Below are 19,902 nucleotides of genomic sequence, written 5' to 3'. Positions count from 1 at the left end.
AGCATCAAGCGGGTTGATGTGATTGTTGTTACAGTAAATCACAAACCACTTCCACTTGGCTGCATAGCAGGCTCTTGTGGTAGGACGCCTAGCTTCCTTGATGATGTTCATACAGTCTGGAGTTAGATTTACATGACCAAACTCTAGGACTTCAGGTGCCAGATCGCTAAATTGAGCTGGCTGGGATCTGTGTGTTTTATCTCGCCATGGCTCTGGGTAAGGAGACTGGGTAAAAGACATAGTTTTTGATGAGGAACTACTGAGTTCCAATAGGGTTGTGAACCATGGTTGACTTGACGTGCCAACCAGGATTGGCGTCAGGGAGGTTTGCTTGAGTTTCCGAACCACTCATGGAATGAGTGGGAGAGGCGGAAAAGCATAAGCAAATATCCCTGACCAATTCATCCATAGTGCATTGCCTTTGGACAATGGATGTGGATACCTGGATGCGAAGTTTGGGCATTTTGCCTTTAGATGCATGACGAACAGGTCTATGTTTGGGAAGTCCCACATTTGGAAGAATAGGAGGAGGACTTGAGGATGTAGTTCCCATTTGTGGATCTGTTGTCTCTGTCGACTTAACAGATCAGCCATCTAATTGTCCACTCCTTGGAGGTGTTCTGCCAGGAAATAGATTTTGTGATGAATGGCCCATCTCCAGATTTCCTGTGCTAGCTGGGACAGTTGGAGGGAGTGTGTCCCCCCTGTTTTTGAATGTAGTACATGGCTGTCATGTTGTCTGCACAAATTAGTAGGGTTTTGCGTACTAACTGAACTTGAAACGCTTTGAGAGCTAGAAAGATCGCTAGGAGCTCTAGGTGATTGATGTGAAGTTGTTTCTGTTGGGGGCTCCACATGCCTTGAATTGTGTGGTTTTGGAGATGTGCTCCCCAACCTGATAGTGATGCGTCTGTCGTCAGCACTGTCTGTGGGACCAGGTCACTGAAGGGCGGCCCCTTTAACAGGTTTTATGTGTTCCACCACTAGAGCTGATAACTGACCCTGAGCCTGGTTCCACTGACATGCCAAGCATTCCTGTAGGGGATGCATCTGAAGTCTTGCGTAGGGAACTATGAGAATGCAAGATTCGAGCTGGTAGGGAGTGTTGAGGCTCGAACTGAGATAATAGTACGTTCTGAAACGTCTAGCTGGAGTTGGATATGCTACAGCTTTGTGTGTGTCTATAGATAGTCTTGAGACACTGAGGGTTGGAGATGGGATTTGGTCTGGATTATTGTGAACCCTAGCTGGTGAAGGAGTTGCACAGTTTTTGCTGTGCGTCGGGTGCAACTGTTGTGTGAACTGGCCTTAATAAGCCAAGTAGGGGAAGACGTGAACCTGTTGTCTTCTCAGGTGGGCTGCGACTACTGCCAAGCATTTTGTGAAAACCCTGGGAGCAGTTGTGACTCCGAAGGGTAGGACCTTGAATTGATAATGTTGGCCTGCTACCACAAACCGCAGGTATTTGCGGTGGGCAGAGTGTATTGGTATATGGAAATAAGCGTCATTAAGATCCAGAGTGGATAGAAGGATAGAAAGTCGCCTTGTTGAAGGAGAGGAAGCACTTTCTGGAGTGTTACCATGTAAGAATAGTCTGACTGAATGTACAGATAGAGTTCTCCGAGGTCCAATACGGGTCTGAGAGAGCCATTCTTTTTGGGAATTAGGAAGTATAGGGAGTACACTCCTGTTCCTTGATATTGTAAATGAACTAGTTCTATTGCACCTTTCTGCAGCAATGAAAGAACTTCTTGCTTTAGATTGCTTGGGTGGAGTGCTTGTAAGCTCTAGGCAATAACCAGATTGGATCATTTGTAGAACCCATTTGTCTGATGTAATGGTGTTCCAAATGGGTAGAAATTGCGAGAGACGTCCTGCGACAGGAGTGGAATGATCGGGGGTATGGGAAATAAGTCTTTGTTTATTGTTGTTGGGAGGGGAGGTGCGTGTAGAATTACCTCTGCCTCTTCCCCTGCCATTATTTCCTCTATATCCTCCACAAAAATAACCTCTTGAAGAGGTTGATTGATTGTTGGCCTTGTAAGAGGAGAAGGCATTGTCTGCAGAGATATTTTTGGAGACGCCCCTGTAGAATGAGCAACAAAAGGAACCTGTGCCAAAAGGTGTGTGCAAGGCCCCCATGGACTTAGCAACCTCTGTGTCTTTTTTCATCTTTTCTCAAGATGCATCAACAGCTGAGACACAGAGATGTTGCCATTCAAAGGGTTTATTAAGGATAAAGGCTTGTACCTCAACCCAGAAATTCTCAACCAAGCATGTCTGTGAAGCGGTACGCTATTGTTTATGGCCCGGGCCGCATTATCTGCCTGATCTAAGGCACATCGCTCACGGTTTTAGGCTCAAAAGGCCTGGAACAAACTTCCCCCAAAACTCCGCCAAATTACATCAGAGTCCCTGTTTAGGAAGGTACTAAAAACCTGGATCTTCAGCGAACCGGACACTTTATGCAAAACGTTGATCTGATCTCCCTTCCCAACCATCTTGCAGTAAACCACCTCCTCTTTCCAGCGGGGTTTCCATTCCTCAGACCCAAGATGCTCCTCGGAGTGATAGCCGCGCTATATAAATATACCATTACATTTACAATTACATCTCAAAGAGGTATTGGTTATCAATTTACCCTCTTGAATAAGTTTGCTTGCTTTGGCTTTATGCTTGTCAGGAACTCAGTGAGGTTCTGGAGTTCATCATAGTGAGCCCTATCATATCTTGCCAGTAATGCCTGGACATTGGTAATGCACCAATGATTAGCCACTGGTGATGCTATCCATTTACAAGAGAAAACAACTAGGGTTTGGCTAAAGCGCAGTGAGGCCGCGCTACAATATCAATAAACAGAACAAACTGCCAACACTGCACAATTATTTGCACATTAATTCAAGGCACAATGAACAAAACAATTGCCCTTGCAAAACCACTCTTTCAGTTTGATTTTAATCAACAACTTTTTCAAAACATTTTATCATTTTTTGGTGTCTTTTTGTAAGAACTATTCACAATTGAAAATTCAAATATACAAAATCACTATAAATTCTTTTTTTGGAGCCCCATTTTGAATTGAACTGCACATTCAATCTCTAAAAAACAAACTATATTCACAACAAATATACCGTGACAGACACTAATCCTCACATCCATCTGTGCAATCACACAACATACATACCAAAGTGTCCACCCTGGGGTAACCTAACACCACATATTTTACAGTAAACACTCTTTCAATAAGATATTATATACACAATAAAGCATTATTTATAATACAAGGTCATCTGCCCAATCACCATAGATCCTCAATTTCACAAATGAATATATTCAGATTGGCCTAAGCAAAACAATGGTCTACGTGGTTCGAATCTCCCACACTTTGGGGATTCTCCTCAGGACCAACAATTTCTCATTGTCTGTGAAGGTGAATTTGTGTCTATATTTATTTAATGTTAAAAATAGGGCACTGCTGCAATGGCAAGCCTCACAAGTGGATGTAGTCCAATTTCTTCCTGATAAACTGCCGTCTTTCTGGGTGACGCAGTGTTCTTTATGCAGATAGAAAAGGGGGTTCAGTCTGCCTTCCTTAGAGAATGCTGGCTCCAACTTTCACAAACGCTGGGTGAGCAATTTCCAATCGTGGCGTTCATTAATCGAATTAATGTGCAAATAATTGTGCAGCGTTGACAATTTGTACTGTTTATCCATTTACTAGAAGCATCCAATGTTTTATACTCTTTATTCGGAGGTGGGTGTCCCCTGTGGTTTGGGAGTTAGCCCTCTTACGAGCATTAGAGACGACCAAAGAGTCCAAACGGTAACTGTCCCTCAATGTATACTGGGTCATTAGGTGCAGCACAGTATTTTTTCTCTACCCTGGGAGTGATGATCCTAGCTCTGACAGGGACTTGAAAGATGTCATCAGTATGTTTAAGCAGGGCCTTTAACATTGGTAAGGTTTGTGTAACCCTTTGAGATGAACTAAGGGTATCTAATATAAAATCCTCTTCTAGATTCTCCTTATGGAGCTCCACCCGATGGTATTTAGCAGCTCTATTAATGAGCTCAATGTAGCCCATATTATCATCTGGAGGGGAAGGTCTAGATAATGGGTACTCACAAACTTTCTCTCAGGGGCCAAATTTACAGTGTGGTTTGTGTCCGAGGCCCGCATCGGTGGGGGTGGGGTCAGTGGGGGAGGGGGCAGGGCTAGAGTAACAACAACAAAAACTGTGACCATGAGGTTGATCACAGGTCCCTGCAGAGGACGCCTTCGTCCACTGAGCCACCAGACCTGGCATACACATCTCTCTCTCCCTCTCTCTCTCTCTTGTTCTTTCTCTTGTTCTCTCTCTCTATCTCTCTCTCTGTGTCTCTCTCTTTCTCTCTCTCCCTCTCCCTCTCTCTCCCTCCCTCTATCTCCCTCTCCATCCCTCTCCCTCTCTCCCTCTGTCTCTCTGTCTGCCTCTGTCTCACTCACTCTCACTCCCTCTCTCCCTCTGTCTCACTCACTCTGACTGTCTCACTCCCTCTCTCCCTCTGTCTCACTCACTCTGACTGTCTCACTCTCTCACTCTCTCCCCCTCTCTCTCCGTTTCCCTCTCCCTCACTCTGTCTCCCTCTCTCTCTTTGTTTCCCTCTCCCTCACTCAGGGCCACATAATAAACTTAAGACTAAATCTTAAACTTACTACTATTTGGTATTCACAGAATGCACTTACTACTTTCGGGATTCACAGAGTGAACTTACTACTTTCGGGATTCACAGAATGAACTTACTACTTTCGGTATTCACAGAATAGATTTAAGACTACTAACTTTACGTCCGCACTCGGGCTGGAAATTCCGGCCCGGAGGCGGAGCTTCCGGCTTGGGGGCGGAACTTCCGGGGCAGAGGCGGAGCTTGCGGCCCGGCGGTGGAGCTTCCGGCCCAGAGGTGGACATTTCAGCCATGGCTAAATCCCCACCTCCGAGCCGGAAGCTCTGCCTCCAAGCCGCAAACTCCGCCTCCGGGCCGGAAATTCCGGCCCGAGTGCGGACGTAAAGTTAGTAGTCTTAAATCTATTCTGTGAATACCGAAAGTAGTAAGTTCATTCTGTGAATCCCGAAAGTAGTAAGTTCACTCTGTGAATCCCGAAAGTAGTAAGTGCATTCTGTGAATATCAAATAGTAGTAAGTTTAGGATTTAGTCTTAAGTTCATTCTGTGAATCGGGCCCTCAATTTCCATCTACCTCACTCATTTTCCCTCTCCCTCACTCTATTTCCCTCGCCCTCACTTTATTTCCCTCTCCCTCCTTCCCTCTCCCTCCTTCCCTCTGTCTCCCTCTCTCTCCTTCCCTCTCCCTCCTTCCCTATGTCTCCCTCTCTCACCTTCCCTCTCCCTCACTCTGAGGTCTCCCTCACTCGGAGAACTCCCTCACTCGGAGGTCTCTCTCCCTCACTCTGTCTCCCTCACTCTGTCTCCCTCCCTCTGTCTCCCCCGCTCTGTCTCCTTCACTCTGTCTCCTTCACTCTGTCTCCTTCCCTCTGTCTCCCTCACGCTGTCTCCTTCTCTCTGTCTCCCTCTCTCTCCTTCGCTCTGTCTCCCTCACTCTGAGGTCTCCCTCACTCTGAGGTCTCCCTCACTCTGAGGTCTCCCTCTGTCTCCCTCACTCTGAGGTCTCCCGACACTCTGAGGTCTCCCTCACTCTGAGGTCTCCCTCTCTCTCCTTCCCTCCCCCTCACTCTGAGGTCTCCCTCTCTCTCCTTCCCCCTTCACTCTGAGGTCTCCCTCTCTCTCCTTCCCTCCCCCTCACTCTGAGGTCTCCCTCACTCTGAGGTCTCCCTCTCTCTCCTTCCCTCCCCCTCACTCTGAGGTCACCCTCTCTCTCCTTCCCTCCCCCTCACTCTGAGGTCTCCCTCACTCTGAGGTCTCCCTACCACTCCTTCCCTCCCTCTCCCTGTCTCCCTCTCCCTGTCTCCCTCTCCCTGTCTCCCTCTCCCTCTGTCTCCCTCTCCCTCTGTCTCCCTCTCCCTCCCTCGGTCTCCCTCTCACTCCCTTTCCCTCGGTCTCCCTCTCCCTCCCTCCCTCTGTGACCCTCTCCCTCGCTTTCCATCCCTTGGTCTCCCTCTCCCTCCTGTTCCCTCAGTCTCTCTCCATTTCCCTCCCTCCATTTGTCTCCCTCTCCCTCCCTTTCCATCCCTCTGTCTCCTTCCCTTTCCCTCCCTCTGTCTCCCTCCCTCCCTCTCCCTCTGTCTCTCTAGCCCTCCCTTTCCCTCCCTCTCCCTCCTTCTCCCTCTCCCTCCTTCTCCCTCTCCCTCCCTCTGTCTCCCTCTCCCTCCCTTTTCCTCCCTCTGTCTACCTCCCTTTCCCTCCCTCCTTCTTTCTCCCTCAGTCTCCCTCTCCCTCCCTTTTCCTCCCTGTCTCCCCCTTCCCTTTCCCTCTCTCTCTCTCCCTCCCTCTCCCTCTGTCTCTCTATCCCTCCCTTTCCCTCCCTCTGTCTCCCTCCCTCTGCCTCTGTCTCCCTCCCTCTCCCTCTGTCTCCCTCCCACTCCCCTCCCTCTGTCTCCCTCCCTTTCCCTCCCTCTCTCGCTCTCTCTCCCCCTCCCTTTCCCTCCCTCCCTCGCTCTCCCTTCCTCGCTCTCCTTCCCTTTCCCTCCCTCCCTTTCCCTCCCTCCCTTTCCCTCCCTCCCCGCTCTCCCTCTGTCTGCCTCTGTCTCCCTCCCTTTCCCTCCCTCGCTCTCCCTCTCCCTCCCTCTGTCTCCCTCCCTCACCCTCTGTCTCCCTCCCTTTCCCTCCCTCCCTCTCCCTCCTTTTTCTCTCCCTGTCTCACTCCCTCCCTCTCCCTCTGTCTAGCTCTCCCTCCCCTCCCCTCCCTCTGTCTCCCTCCCTTTCCCTCCCTCCCTCTCCCTCGCTCTCCCTTCCTTTCCCTCCCTCCCTCCCTCTCCCTCCCTCCCCTCCTTTTCCCTCCCTCCGTCGCTCTCCTCTCCCTCTGTCTGCCTCTGTCTCCCTCCCTTTCCCTTCTCCCTCGCTCTGCCTCCCTCTGTCTCCCTCTCCCTCCCTCTGTCTCCCTCCTTCTGTCTGCCTCCCTTTCCCACCCTCACTCGCTCTCCATCCCTCTCCCTCCCTTTCCCTACCTCCCTCGCTCTCCCTCCCTTTCCCTCCCTCCCTCGCTCTCCCTCCCTTTCCCTCCCTCCCTTGCTCTCCCTCTGTCTGCCTCTGTCTCCTCCCTTTCCCTCCCTCCCTCCCTCTCCCTCTGTCAACCTCTTCATCCTGCCCGGGCTGAGACAGCTTCCCGGGCACACACAGCCGCACCGAGCACTTCACAGGTCTTTAAAAGACCATTTGCATGTTAATGAGGTTTTGTTCACCTCTTAGCGCCCCTGCAGCCCCACTCTGACTATGGCGGGAATCGCCCGTCCCCCCACAGAGCAGCAGAGGGTAAACAACCTTTACAACGCAACTTTTACATCGCAGAGCCTTTACAATGCAACCATTACAACGCAAACTATTACAACGCACTGCTCTGGGGGGCGCTCTGGGATAGGGAATAGGTTAATTTACTATCCAATAACCTTCCCTAGTGACTGGAGTTGGAATAGTAAATTAAACTATTCACTATCCAGCACCCCAAAGCACTATGCGTTGTAATGGACTGCGTTGTAATACTTGCGTTGTAAAGGCATGCGATGTAAAAGCATGCGTTGTAATGTCATACATCCTAGCAGAGTCTCTGAGTCGCGCTCTGGTTGCAGACACTCTTAAAAAAAAAAAAAAAAAAACACAGCACGATGTCTGCAAGAGGTCCGCGGGCCGCCAGGGAAGGCTTGCCGGGCCGCCTACCCGCGGTCTAGATCATGGGTACTCACAAACTTTCTATCGGGGACAAAATTTACAGTGTGGTTTGTGGCCGAGGGCTGCACCGGTGGGGTCAGGGTCAGAGGGGGAGGGGCGGAACTAAAGAAGAAACAAACACGGTGACCATGAGGCTGAACACTGGTCCCTGCAGCAGATGCCTTTGTCCACTGACCCACCAGACCCAGCATACACACATCTCTCTCTCTATCTATCTATCTATCTAAACTCCCTCGCTGTCTCCCTCCCTCTGTCTCCCTCCCTCTGTCTCCCTCCCTCTGTGTCACTCCCTCTCTCAGTCTCCCTCTCTCTGTCTCCCTCCCTCTCTGTCTCCCTCTCTCTCTCTCGCTCTCTGTCTCCCTCCCTGTCTCTCTCCCTCTGTCTCCCTTCCTCTGTCTCCCTCTCCCTTCTCCCTCCCTCCCTCTTTCTCTCTCGCTCCCTCTCTCTGTCTCCTTCTCTCTGTCTCTCTCTCTGTTTCTCTCTCTGTCGCCCTCTCTCTCTGTCTCCCTCCCTGTCTATATCCCTCCCTTTCTGTCTCCCTCCCTGTCTCCCTCCCTCTGACTCCCCCTGACTGCCTCCCTCTGTCTTCCTCTCCGTCTCCCTCCCTCTGTCCCTCTGTCAACCTTTGTCTCCCTCCCTCCTTCTGTCTCCCTCCCTCTATCACCTTCTGTCACCTCACCCAGCATGTGTGACAGCCAGGGCTGAGACAGCTTCCCCGGCACGCACACACACAGCCGCACCCGAGTACTTCACAGGTCTTTAAAATACCATTTACAGGTCTTTAAAAGACCATTTACATGTTAATAAAGCGCTGTTGTATTTCACCTCTTCTCAGCGCCCCTGCAGCTCCACTTTGTCAATCACTGGAATCGCCAGGCCCCCACGGAGCAGAGTCCCTGAGAGTCGGGCTGGGCTGCTGCAACCTGCAATGTCTGCTGTCACACTTTAAAGAAAATGAAAATAACTCAGGTACGATGGCTGCAAGGTCTGCGGGCCCCCAGGGAAGGCTTGCCGTACTATGAGTACCCGTGTCTAGATGGATACAAATCAGGGTAATTATCAGTCTGAGGGACATTATAATGATCCTGTGGAATATGTTGTGGTGCGTAGTCATCTAAGTCATCAATATCATCATCTGCTGTATCTTGTGGGTCAGGTGATGTTGGTGTAGGGGAATGTGTAGGTGTAAGAAGAGGGTCTCCAGAAGTTTGGCATGAATGTGTTCCGTTTCCGGGTTGATTGCAATTCCTTTTTGTTTCGGATTCGGTGGGATTTTGGTCCAAGGCTCTTTAGTCGTTGTATCTTCTTTAGAAGTTGATCTTGGTGTCACAAGTTTCTGCTCCGAAGTTCTCGGCTCCGAAGGTTTAGCTTACTGCAAAGGCGGAACGGAGACCAGAAGGTGTTTTGGTTTGGACGCGGAAGGTTTCGGGTCAGCACCGGCGTGGGAACGGGTCGAGCTTGAGCCGAAAGGCTGTTGTTTGTGCTTCTGCGCCGAGCCTGCTGGCGGGGTGCTCAAAACGTTTTCTCGGAGCCGACCTTGGCTGGAGGCAGAGGAGGGACCGGACTCTTTTTCTTGTAAAGGAGATGATAGGGGAATGAAGGCTCTTTTCTCATGGTCCACTGTGCCGGGGTCAAGTCTTCAGCCTCGGAGTCAGCACGGGATACAGAGACATGCTACTCATCCATCTCAGCTTCCTGCTCTTGCAATTCTTCTTGGTCGGACTCTTCCACGAGGAGGTCAGGCGCAGGGCCACTTAGCTGGTATATTTTGTGACATCGAGCCCCACACCTTGTGCAGGTCGGTGCGCAGGAACTTAGCACAACACTTTGGACATAACTTGGATGGAGTCCGTTCAATCAGTTGAGACTGATCCCGGTGAGGGTATGTCCAACAGCCTTCCACTAATGTTCCGGTGGAAGGTTTTTCGAGAGTAAACGATACGTGGAGAGGGGAAATGCGGTTGATTAACAATACTGTCGAGCGTAGTAGATTGCGCGTCGAAGGGGGCCCGAAGAAAGGTGCCTAACTGGAGCGCAACAATTCACATCCGAAATCAATGGCGGAAAAAACAATCTAACAATGGAGTCGATGCCCATGAGCACTATCACCTAAGGGAGGAGTCACCTACCTCATGACTGGAAAGACTTCTTTGAAGAAAAACAAAGTGCAAACATCCGGGCCCAACACTAGATGGCGATACATGCAAAAGCCTATGATCTACAGCTCATATGCCTCGAACATTAAAGTTTTGATCTGAAGAAGATGATTTGATAATTGATGAATACACCATAGAGACCAGCACAAAAATGTCTTTTAATTTATTTTTACTGTTAGCTGACCCAAAGAAAATATTAACTACCACGTTTTCACAGTGGGCTTTTCTTTGTGCAGAAGGATGTGTATTTTTATTAAAAGTGTATTTGAATATATTTGACAACGAATGGGATGCTGTCATCTGTTATTGAATGTTCTCCAATTTTGACGGTGTTCTACCAAAATATTGAATCAAAAATATAATGAGTCACAAATAACGTGGCCAGAATATTGTCAATGGCCCCAATCCTGGCTAATCTTGCCAGTAGTGTCTTGTGATTCACCGTATCAAAAGTGGCTAATAGGTCATGTAATATGTAAACCACTGACTATCCACCATCATCTGGAGCTCATCCATGATCCGAAGCAGACCAGACTCCGTCCCATGTATTTGCTTGAGTCTGAAATGCTCCTCCTCCAGGACACTTTGATCTCTCAGATAAAGGGACATTTGTTTTACTCATGAAGCGTTCTAATACTTTTACAGTAAAGGGCAAAAGTGATATTGGCCTATAGTTACTAAGGACCAGAGGGTTTCTTTAGTAGGCAAGTGGGACAGTGACAGATTCCAATGATTGATTGCAAATCTGAAGTAGTGGAGGAGCAATTTATCTGCCATGTCTTTCCAAACTCTGTGTCGTAGAGGGTCTTAAGGTGACCCAACTGTAGTGGGCAGTGCTACTGCTCTAAAGATCTAATCAGTCATAGGTTTAAAAGATCCTAGCTTACACTACACTAGCTGACAGAAGATTCTTTGAGGCCGAGATCTGTCCTATATTGAGAGGGCCCAATGTTGTCAATGATCTTTTGATCTTATTATCAAAGAATTCTGCCAGATTACCACATAGCGCCTGTGAGGGTTTAATTACTTGCTTCATGCCCTCTGGGTTAGTTAGTTCGTGCATGATATCAAATACCTTTTTAGCAGTTGGGGGCTCCAAGAATTACATTCACATATTAGTTGCCATTTGCTTACAGACTCCTTCCTATATATATTTAGGGCATTCTTTAGGCATTTTATGTCCTCATCTTTTGGAAATTCAAAACCATTCAAGTTCTGAAATACCAAATGATAAGAATTCTGATGAGACCGAAGGGCTTGATTTTGAGTTTGGTGGGAAGGAACAATCATTCAGCTTGTACGAGGAAATGATAAAACCCACTGGTGGAATTTTCTCCATCATAGTAATAGAAGTATGGAAGGTCTTTCACTGGTCAATTCTCCTCTAATATTTATGTTTCCTGCAGTAATTGCAGATTTTTTGTTACAACCACTTCATAATAAGAGCCATAGCTTTTATTTCATGCTGTTTAATAAAGGCAAAAATAAACATACCGAAAGTATTCCACTTCATCATCTTCACATTTCTGGTCTTCAACAGCGTTTCCACTGCAAGATTTCCCCCCACCACTTGGATACGGGTTGTTACAGCTCCGGCTCCTTGATCTTCTTCCTGATCCTGTCACACAGGAACTCCAAGAGGACCAGCAACTCCAGCTGCCATCAGTGACTCCTGAAATAGATGGTGATGTTGTAATAACATTGTTCATAGTGAAGGAGAATTGGTTTTGTTTTCATTTTACTTATAAGGCATTTTCAAATATTGTTTTATTTTAGAATATATTCTTAGAAAGAAAGAACAAAAAATGTCCCTTAAAAAATCTTCAGATTTTTGGAGGAAGTTGTAAGTAAATCTGGATAGCACACCACTGGCACAGTTTACTTCACCATAGAGATAGCATGGTCAAGGAATTGCTGTTGGTTCATTCTCCTCCATTTTTAGCACTTGTACCAGACATTGAATTACATTTTCAATTACTTTGCAAGGAGGAACTTAGTCAACCACTCTGGGTTTCCTCGGGCTTTAAAAAATGGCCAAGTTTGTTAGGTTTCCCAAAATCCACAGATACCCACTTTGCAAACAAAAAGGGTCAGTTTTGAGTTGAAACATGTGAGGTATCAATGCTGCTTATTAGAATGTTTCCTATTGCAGGTACTAGGCCTACCCACACAAGTTAGGTACCATTTTAATCAGGAATCTTTGAGGAATGCTGAGTGAAAGTTTGTGACTCCCCACAGATCCAAGAACTTTCCATCACTGAAATTTGAGCAAAATGTATTTTTATGGTCAAATTTTGATATTTGCAAGGGATTCTGGGTAAAAACTAAAGCCGGATGAGAGCCATGCAAGTAACCCCACTCTGGATTCCCCCATATGTCTAGTTTTAAAAAATGTGCAAAGTGTTCTGAAGTTGCCAGCTGATCTAGAGCTCAAACTCCACAGCTACCAATGTTGAAAAAAGGATCAATTTTGAGTGGAAAAATGTGATGTATCCATGTTGTGTTATAGGTTGTTTCCTGTCGCCTGCATTAGGCCTAACCACACAAGTGAGGTGCCATTTTTATCGGGATAGTTAGGGAAATGATCAATGAAAAGGAGTTTGTGGCTTTCTGCAGATTCCAAAAGTTTCCTTCACAGAAATGGGAGAAAATGTGTTGCTTTTTGTCAAAGTTTTAGCATTTCAAGGGATTCTGGGTAAACAAACCTGGTGAGAGCCATGCAAGTCACCCCACTATGGATTCCCCCAGGTCTCAACAGTTTTCAAAGAAGTGCAAGCCAGCAAGGTTTCCCTAGGTGCCGGCTTAGAAATGGTAAATTTTAAGTGGTAAAAGGTGATGTGCTCATGTTGCGGTTTGGGCCGCTTCCTGTCGCGGGCACTCATCCTACCCACACAAGTGAGGTACCATTGATATCGGAAGCAATTTAGGAGTACAGAATACTAGAATATTTGTTATTACCGATTAGATTGTGCTGCATTTGTGTCTTCCAAATTCCAGACATTTTAAAAAATAACCTATAAATCATAAGGTTGTATGGGTACCCACAAATTCCAAGACATTTTAAATAACAATCTCTAAATCATATGCTAATATTGGTACCCACAAATTCAGAGATGTACATATAACCATTGCTCCTAAACTCCATATCTTATGCCAATTACAGAAATTCCTAGGTTTCTTTATACTAATTTTTCACTCTACATATTTCACCATATGAATTGGTCTGTACTCGGTACACAATGCAGCACGGTATGGTGCAGCTCAGTTGTTGACTCTGGGTACCTTGGAATCTTGTATAACCTACACAACCTATATATCCCACAACCAGACAGGTCTAGTGGATGTAATGGCACACCACTTTTGTGAACTGACCATCGTGACAAAAAGTTACAGATGAAAATATTGTCACAAATGGCTGTTTTTCCTACATATTTTCAATATGTATTTAGATCAACAGTTAGGGGCTTATTTAAAAGCCCTGTACGCCGCTGGAACGTCACTTTTATGTTTGCCTTCCAGTGGTGCACAGGGCTTAGCCATATCTATGAAGCCATGGAAAGCCACCCTGTGTGGCGTTTCATGGCCTCGTAGATATAGTGTAAGGCAACGCAGAGCAAGTTGCTGCGTTGCCTCACACTGCCTCTGTGAGGCATGCCATGGGAGTTATGGCATGCCTCACAGAGGCATGCCATAACTCCATGAGTAATACTCATGGCATTTGCACATTCCCAGAGTTACAACATGTTGTAAACCTGGGAATACATCACAAGCCTACCTTTCCCCAGGGGTGGCATAGCGGTTGTATCTGTGCAGGAAGGTATCCCTTACTGAATTTGGAACTTTGTCTGCTTTTCAGAAATCTATAGCTTTCCTGGGTCATAAATTGGTTTCACACTAGTTTCCACCACAAACTGAAAGTAGGGTGAGAGCACAAAATATAGGAAAAATGGGCGACCTCTTTGAAAAATGGCAAACCTGTGGTAACAAACTAGATTTTCTATTAAGTTCTTCATATTTCTCGGAAGATGGTGACTTTAGCATAGCAAACCATTCATTAGTGACTTTTGTAGGAAAAAAAGAAGACACTTTTATCCAGAGCACCTTTTTCCTATTTTTCCCAAAAGCTGAACATTTATCTATATTTTGCCTATTTTCTTTTGCCACTTCAGGCCTATCTACAAATGCTGGGTACCCTTTAGAATCCACGGGATGTTGAAAAAAAAGGATGCTTATTTGGCAAGGATACCTTATGTGGAAACAAAGCTATAGAACCCTAAGCGCAAACTACCGCAAATAAAGTAAAAAAGTGCTGATTACTGGGGGAAAACGCCCACGAGTTAAGGGGTTAATACAATAAACGTGTTTGTCTGGTTCAGAGTTGCTTGCCAAGGCAGAGTTTGTATTTTGCCACCACACCACGTGGTAGCTCTGATACAGAGAAGGATAAAGTAGGGACATCCATCACCTCCATAGTGAAAGGGTAATCAAATGAGCTAACTTGGACTGTTCAATTGAAGTTGCCATTACCTGTGCTCTAGGACACAGCCAGATAGTAATCGCATTCGCAATACACGGGATATCTTGGAGAACTCCCTTTTTTAGGACAGGCAGGACCACAGAGAGATGACCTTGCTCACCTGAAGGTAAAGGACCCAGCATGCTGAAACAAAATTGCCATTTTGCTATTTTATTGTTCAAAAACACTGAGTTAAACATAGATCCCGTTACGCCCTAGAGAAATAAGCTGATTCTAGAGCTAAAACAGAATAAAATGATAAATTAAAATATTTATAAAAGTATAGGTTAAATAATTTAAAAGGGCCGGGGACTTTATTTTTCTGAATATGTAAATGAATGGAAAATATTAATTCTGTGCAAAGGTCCTTCTAAAAAACCGCATCCTGTACCAATTAACCCATACAGAGACCTAATAATGCAGATGGCAGGTATTTTCAGAAAAATATCATCTCCAAGTCTGTCAGTAAAATACCAAGATATACCACATCACTCCGTCATTGATATGGGACACATCCACATGCAAATGAGTATCATTGCGGTGCAGAGCAGCTTGGCAAGGATGTTACCATCAGGGTCGAAGCCCACTTCCTACTAGACACCCTTATAATGTTAGTTAAATACTGCAAGGCAACACCCATGGTTCATGCTAAACTACTGTCCCAGATGTGTAATGACGTCCTTTGCATTTTGGCCAGCTGGTTTGGAGTGATTGGGTGTCATCAAAATAACAGGTTATTTCCTGTGATTTGGTGTCATCAAAACAACAGGTTATTTCCTATCAGGCTTGGTGGTATGCAGTCTGCCACAATCACAGGTTGGACACTTCTTTTGTTTACCCTTTATCTATGGTGGAAAATCGTCTGAATCTATGGTAACTTGTTACGTTGCATATTGATATAAGTGCCAAACGCTCTCGCCTGCCAATGCCATGTCAACAAGTAGTCCTTAAACCGCCATGATTGCCCTGATCATTCCTTTGTCTTATTTTGGTAGTAATCGTATACTTTTCTCACCATATTGAGTTTTATTTCTATTGTATAGTATTCCAATTCATGTACTTCTTTTAAAGTTTCTTTGTATTGTGATGACCTATGTTTAATTTAGTATATTGAATGCTGGCACCTTTACTCTTTCAATAAAATTTCTTTTGAACTAAAACAACAGGTTATTGTCCTGTATCGCCTGCCACTCTTCTCGAAAGGTACAATGAATCAAGCGGAGACAAGGTTTGACATTTGGTTCGACCAGAGGTCATATACTTGACTTTAAATAGCTACAGCTTTTGACCAAGCTGTGAAGATAGATAGTGTAACAGTTTGGCTTATAGGGAATTACATGAAGAAATCATTCACCTACCAGGGTGGGGCTAAACAGGTAACTAGTCTTTTTCTCACTACAGTATGATAATGCTGCGGGTCAGACGGAATGCCACCCCAAGTAGGGACCCCCCAGCCCCAAAGTGAGGGCCTACAACGCCCTGTCCTCTGGGTTTGGAAAGGTCAGAGGCTCTTAGAGAGTCTTGCCTTTGCAGTTCTGAAGCAGCCTAAAGAATAGCACCAAGGAAATACTGACTAATAAATCAATGTTTTCTTCAAGGTTTCACCATCGACCTTTCCCTACTGAAGGGGTTCAAAGGTAAAACCTTTGACCAGTGAGACCCACTAGGAGTTGGCAACTCCTGTCCTATTAAGTTGGCCTAAAATCACACCTTGTTACTGGTCTACTAAGACTTTTGACTTTGATTGCCACTTTTCCGTTTCGTGGCGCTTTATGTTTTAAAACTTTAAACATCCTTATCTCCGGTTCTGCTAAACCATTTTAACGATTTGCTGTAATTTTAAGTATTAAATCTATCTTGATTTTTCTAAATTGTTTTGAAATGTTCATTATGCTGTGCTCCTAAGGTTAATGATGTTTCATACTACAGGAACTTAAAAATAATTTCTCTGGTAAACTGCCTGCTTTTGTTATAGCTACCAGAGGGTTATGTAGAGATCCCCATTGAACTGTTTGTACGACCTACGTGTTATTAAGTTAGTCGAGGTAACCCTACCAAATGAATAAACCACATTCTAAGAGGCTGGTCTTAAGTGTCAATTCCCCATCCAAGGAATTATTGGTAGCACAAATGGTATTGAAATGATGGTGATGGAAGGGGGCAGACATCCCCCATATTGTTGCTTAATAGCCAGACAGTATCCATCCAGATAGCATTATAAGTCTCTATATGTGGGATTTGAACGCAGCAGTAGAATCATGTATGAAACACACAATGAACTATCTCCCACTCAAGACTGCATGACCCGCAACGTTGCAACTGGAGTCATTCCCAACCTGGCACCAGGCATCCTGATCGGGCCCGATCGTGAATCCGGCCCGATCATAATGCTGTGCTTACACATTTTCCAGCTGTTAATGCAACGTGCCATTTGCCCCAAAAATGTTGACACATGCAGTCAAACAGTGCACATTGCACTGAAGACAGGGTATCCCCAATTTCGAGCTACGCATCTCAGAACAGCACAGGAGGAAAGTATCCCACGCTTCAGTACCACACATTATAAGTTTACTTATATTACAACTATTTTTTCACAGGACTCAGATTGAGTGCCAATAAAAGCTTATAACTCCACTAACTCCTCTTCTCACTTTTCCTCTCCTTTATATTGCCTCTTCCCCTACTTACTGCTTGGTCAGCTCACCACTTGCTTTTATTTGTATTTTTTCAGCCTTGAAAGCAAGGGCGTAGCCAGAAAAAATAATCCCCATTTGGAACCTCATCTGCAATGTCTGCAAGTGAGAAAGTACGTTTCTCCGTGAAAAGGCTATCCTTTCATCTTTTTATGCTTTTTACTACCTCTAACTCTCTCTAATCTCCCAGTTTTCTCGCGTCTCCCTTCGCTCATCTCCTTTTGTTATTCTCCTCCCATATAATCCCTCCCCCTCCTCCCCCTCTATTCCTTCCCATCTCCTCCCTCCTGTCCCATCTCCCTTCACGCTTTGTCTCTTTTCCTACTCTCCCCTCTCTCTCTCCATTCTCCTTTTGTTTACCGTCACTCTCTTCTCCAATCACACATTTGCCTCTCTTTACATCTCTCATCCCTCTCTTTCTCTCATCCCTCTCTCTATTCCATGTGTCTCTCCCGCTCAGTTCTCCCTTACAGCTACCTACTCAGCCTGTTTTTCGCTAGCTCTCTCTCCTTCCGTTCCTGTTCTTCCAGTTCACCTTTTTTCTCTCCCCTTTTCTTGCCCTCTTTCCTCTCTCTTCTTGCTACTGGATAAATAATACAACAAAAATACATTTATTTTGGACTGCGTTTTAATAGTTTGGACCACACAATCAGCAATTTCACTAAACAGTACCATTCAATTGTGTCATTTGTTAACAAATATGGGTTAAAAACCGATTCATTTAATAAAGAAAGCTATAATTTAGACACAAAGTTTCACATTTGTTGTTCTTCCTTCATAAGGGTGAATGTAAAATGTTATGCTTTAAAAGTTAGTATTGACAACTAGAAATGCCGATCAGAAGCCTGTTGTTGTGTTTCATTGTACTGTGTTCCGCGTTCTGTTCATGCTCCACATCGGCGATTCGATTCTGGAATTCCGACAGGGGACCTTTGGAGCTGGACGAAAGCAGAAGGGTTTGCTCTTCCTCCTTGCTGTATACCAGCGTTTTGCAAATAAAGAAGTTTTCCTACGTTCACCGAGTCTGGCTCGACTTTACACCTGTCTTCAATGAGTGATATCCATTTCTGGTTTAAAAAACGTGAGTGAGATCGTTTCTGAGACTTAAAACGCAGGAAGGAAAGGTAATTTTTGGTTCTTATTTTCAGCTCCTATTTAGAAATTCTGTTTTATGCAGAATACTTTAAACACTCGAAAATCATAGAAATGTTTTGACCGTACAGGAAGAGTAGGTTTCAAGCAGCTTTCCCACATGAATCATACACTCGAGTAGATGCACCTCATTGAAGGAGAGCAGGGACAGAAAGGCGCTTGGCCTCACTCTCGGGTTCAAACTTCTTTCAAAACAGAATGCAAGCTGGAACTGGATCCGACTGGATTGAACTCGGTTTCACTGTCTCTCTTGGAGAATGCAGCAGCCCTCAGAGAGTGAGGTCTACGTACACATGACTCTAGGAAGAGCACCAGGCCTATGGACTACAACCCTAATAAAGCTCACTCACTGCAAATAGGGCGACTAAGCTGGTGCTGTCTGTCATACTAACTAGGTGCACTTGGTTGGGGCCTGGTGATCTGGGGCCCAGTGCACCTTCCACCTCACGATCTTTTAAAGCTGAGGATTTTCAACGCCACTGCTGAAAGGCATGAGTACCAAAGGCTGAAAATAAAGAACAATAATCAGAAGATACTAACCTGGTTGATCCTGAACAAGATTTCCATATTCACAACCTGAGCCAAATGTGTATGGCCTACAGTAACAGATACACTGGGATCCAACTATGGCCGCCTGCCCGTTGTTCTGGCATGGTCTGCATTTACATGGATCGTTTTCATTCATGTACTCTTCAATAGCCCGCTTCAGATAATATTTCTTCACAGAGTCGCAGCTTACTTCTTTTACCAACTCGTACAATGGCGTGATCTGCAGGAAGGAGAAGTGCAGTGATATATGTGGTCTTGGAAAAGAAAGTCATTGCCTTTTTAACATAAAAGCATGTTTGATTTCATGTTTATCTTGTTTGAAATGTAGAATACATGTTAATGCCAGGAAATGTGTACACAAATGATATTACATGTATCCTATTTGCCTCCATGTGGAGCTCATTACCTCTGGATCTCAGACTTGGGTTTATCTAAGCTCTGGGCTTATAATGACTGGTGTAAGCCTGGAGCTCCAACATTCCACAGTTTCTTTGTTCACAGCTCTGGCTGTGAACAAAGGCTTCAGGGAGCCCGAGGGGATTCCAATCCCCTCACGCTCCCATAAGGCTTTGTTCTTTTTTGTTAGAACATTCTGTCCTCTAGTGACAGAATGTTCTAATAGCCTTATAGCCCTTCGTAGATGGGCTATACCGCTATTAAAGTCCCTCTCCCTTGTTAAAGGCCCTCGCCTCCGGCTCGGGGCCTTTAACGCTGGAGAGGGCCTTTAATAGCCGGTATAGCCCTCTACGGCGGGCTATAAGGCTATATTAAGATTCACTCACAATTCACCCAAAATTTACTACACTCACACAAAAGCCATTCCTACTATAATATCTTGGCAAATGATGGAGCAAGGTTTCATATGTACAGAAACTTGCTCGGATTTAATCCTCTCGAAATAACATGTAACTAATTAACCAATATGTTTGTAAGTACTATTAGAACATTGGAATGTTGGGAGCTCCATTGAAAACAATGGAGTGCTCTGGGCTTATA

General features: G+C 45.4%; 1 protein-coding gene across 1 annotated transcript in view; it reads right to left on the bottom strand.

The window, feature by feature from the left end:
• Positions 1–19,902, bottom strand: part of C7 (complement C7) — a 643,094-nt gene that overhangs the window by 258,356 nt on the left and 364,836 nt on the right. Inside the window, exons 11-12 of the mRNA XM_078675005.1 lie at positions 18,898–19,126; positions 11,491–11,668 (exon numbers count right to left, since the gene is read on the bottom strand). Of these exons, the coding sequence (XP_078531131.1) occupies positions 11,491–11,668; positions 18,898–19,126 (407 nt within the window). The remainder of the gene's footprint in view (positions 1–11,490; positions 11,669–18,897; positions 19,127–19,902) is intronic.

The sequence above is a fragment of the Lissotriton helveticus genome, chromosome 2_1 (assembly GCF_964261635.1).
Source record: "Lissotriton helveticus chromosome 2_1, aLisHel1.1, whole genome shotgun sequence".
NCBI lineage: Eukaryota > Metazoa > Chordata > Amphibia > Caudata > Salamandridae > Lissotriton > Lissotriton helveticus.
This window is presented reverse-complemented; position numbering and strand designations above follow the sequence as displayed.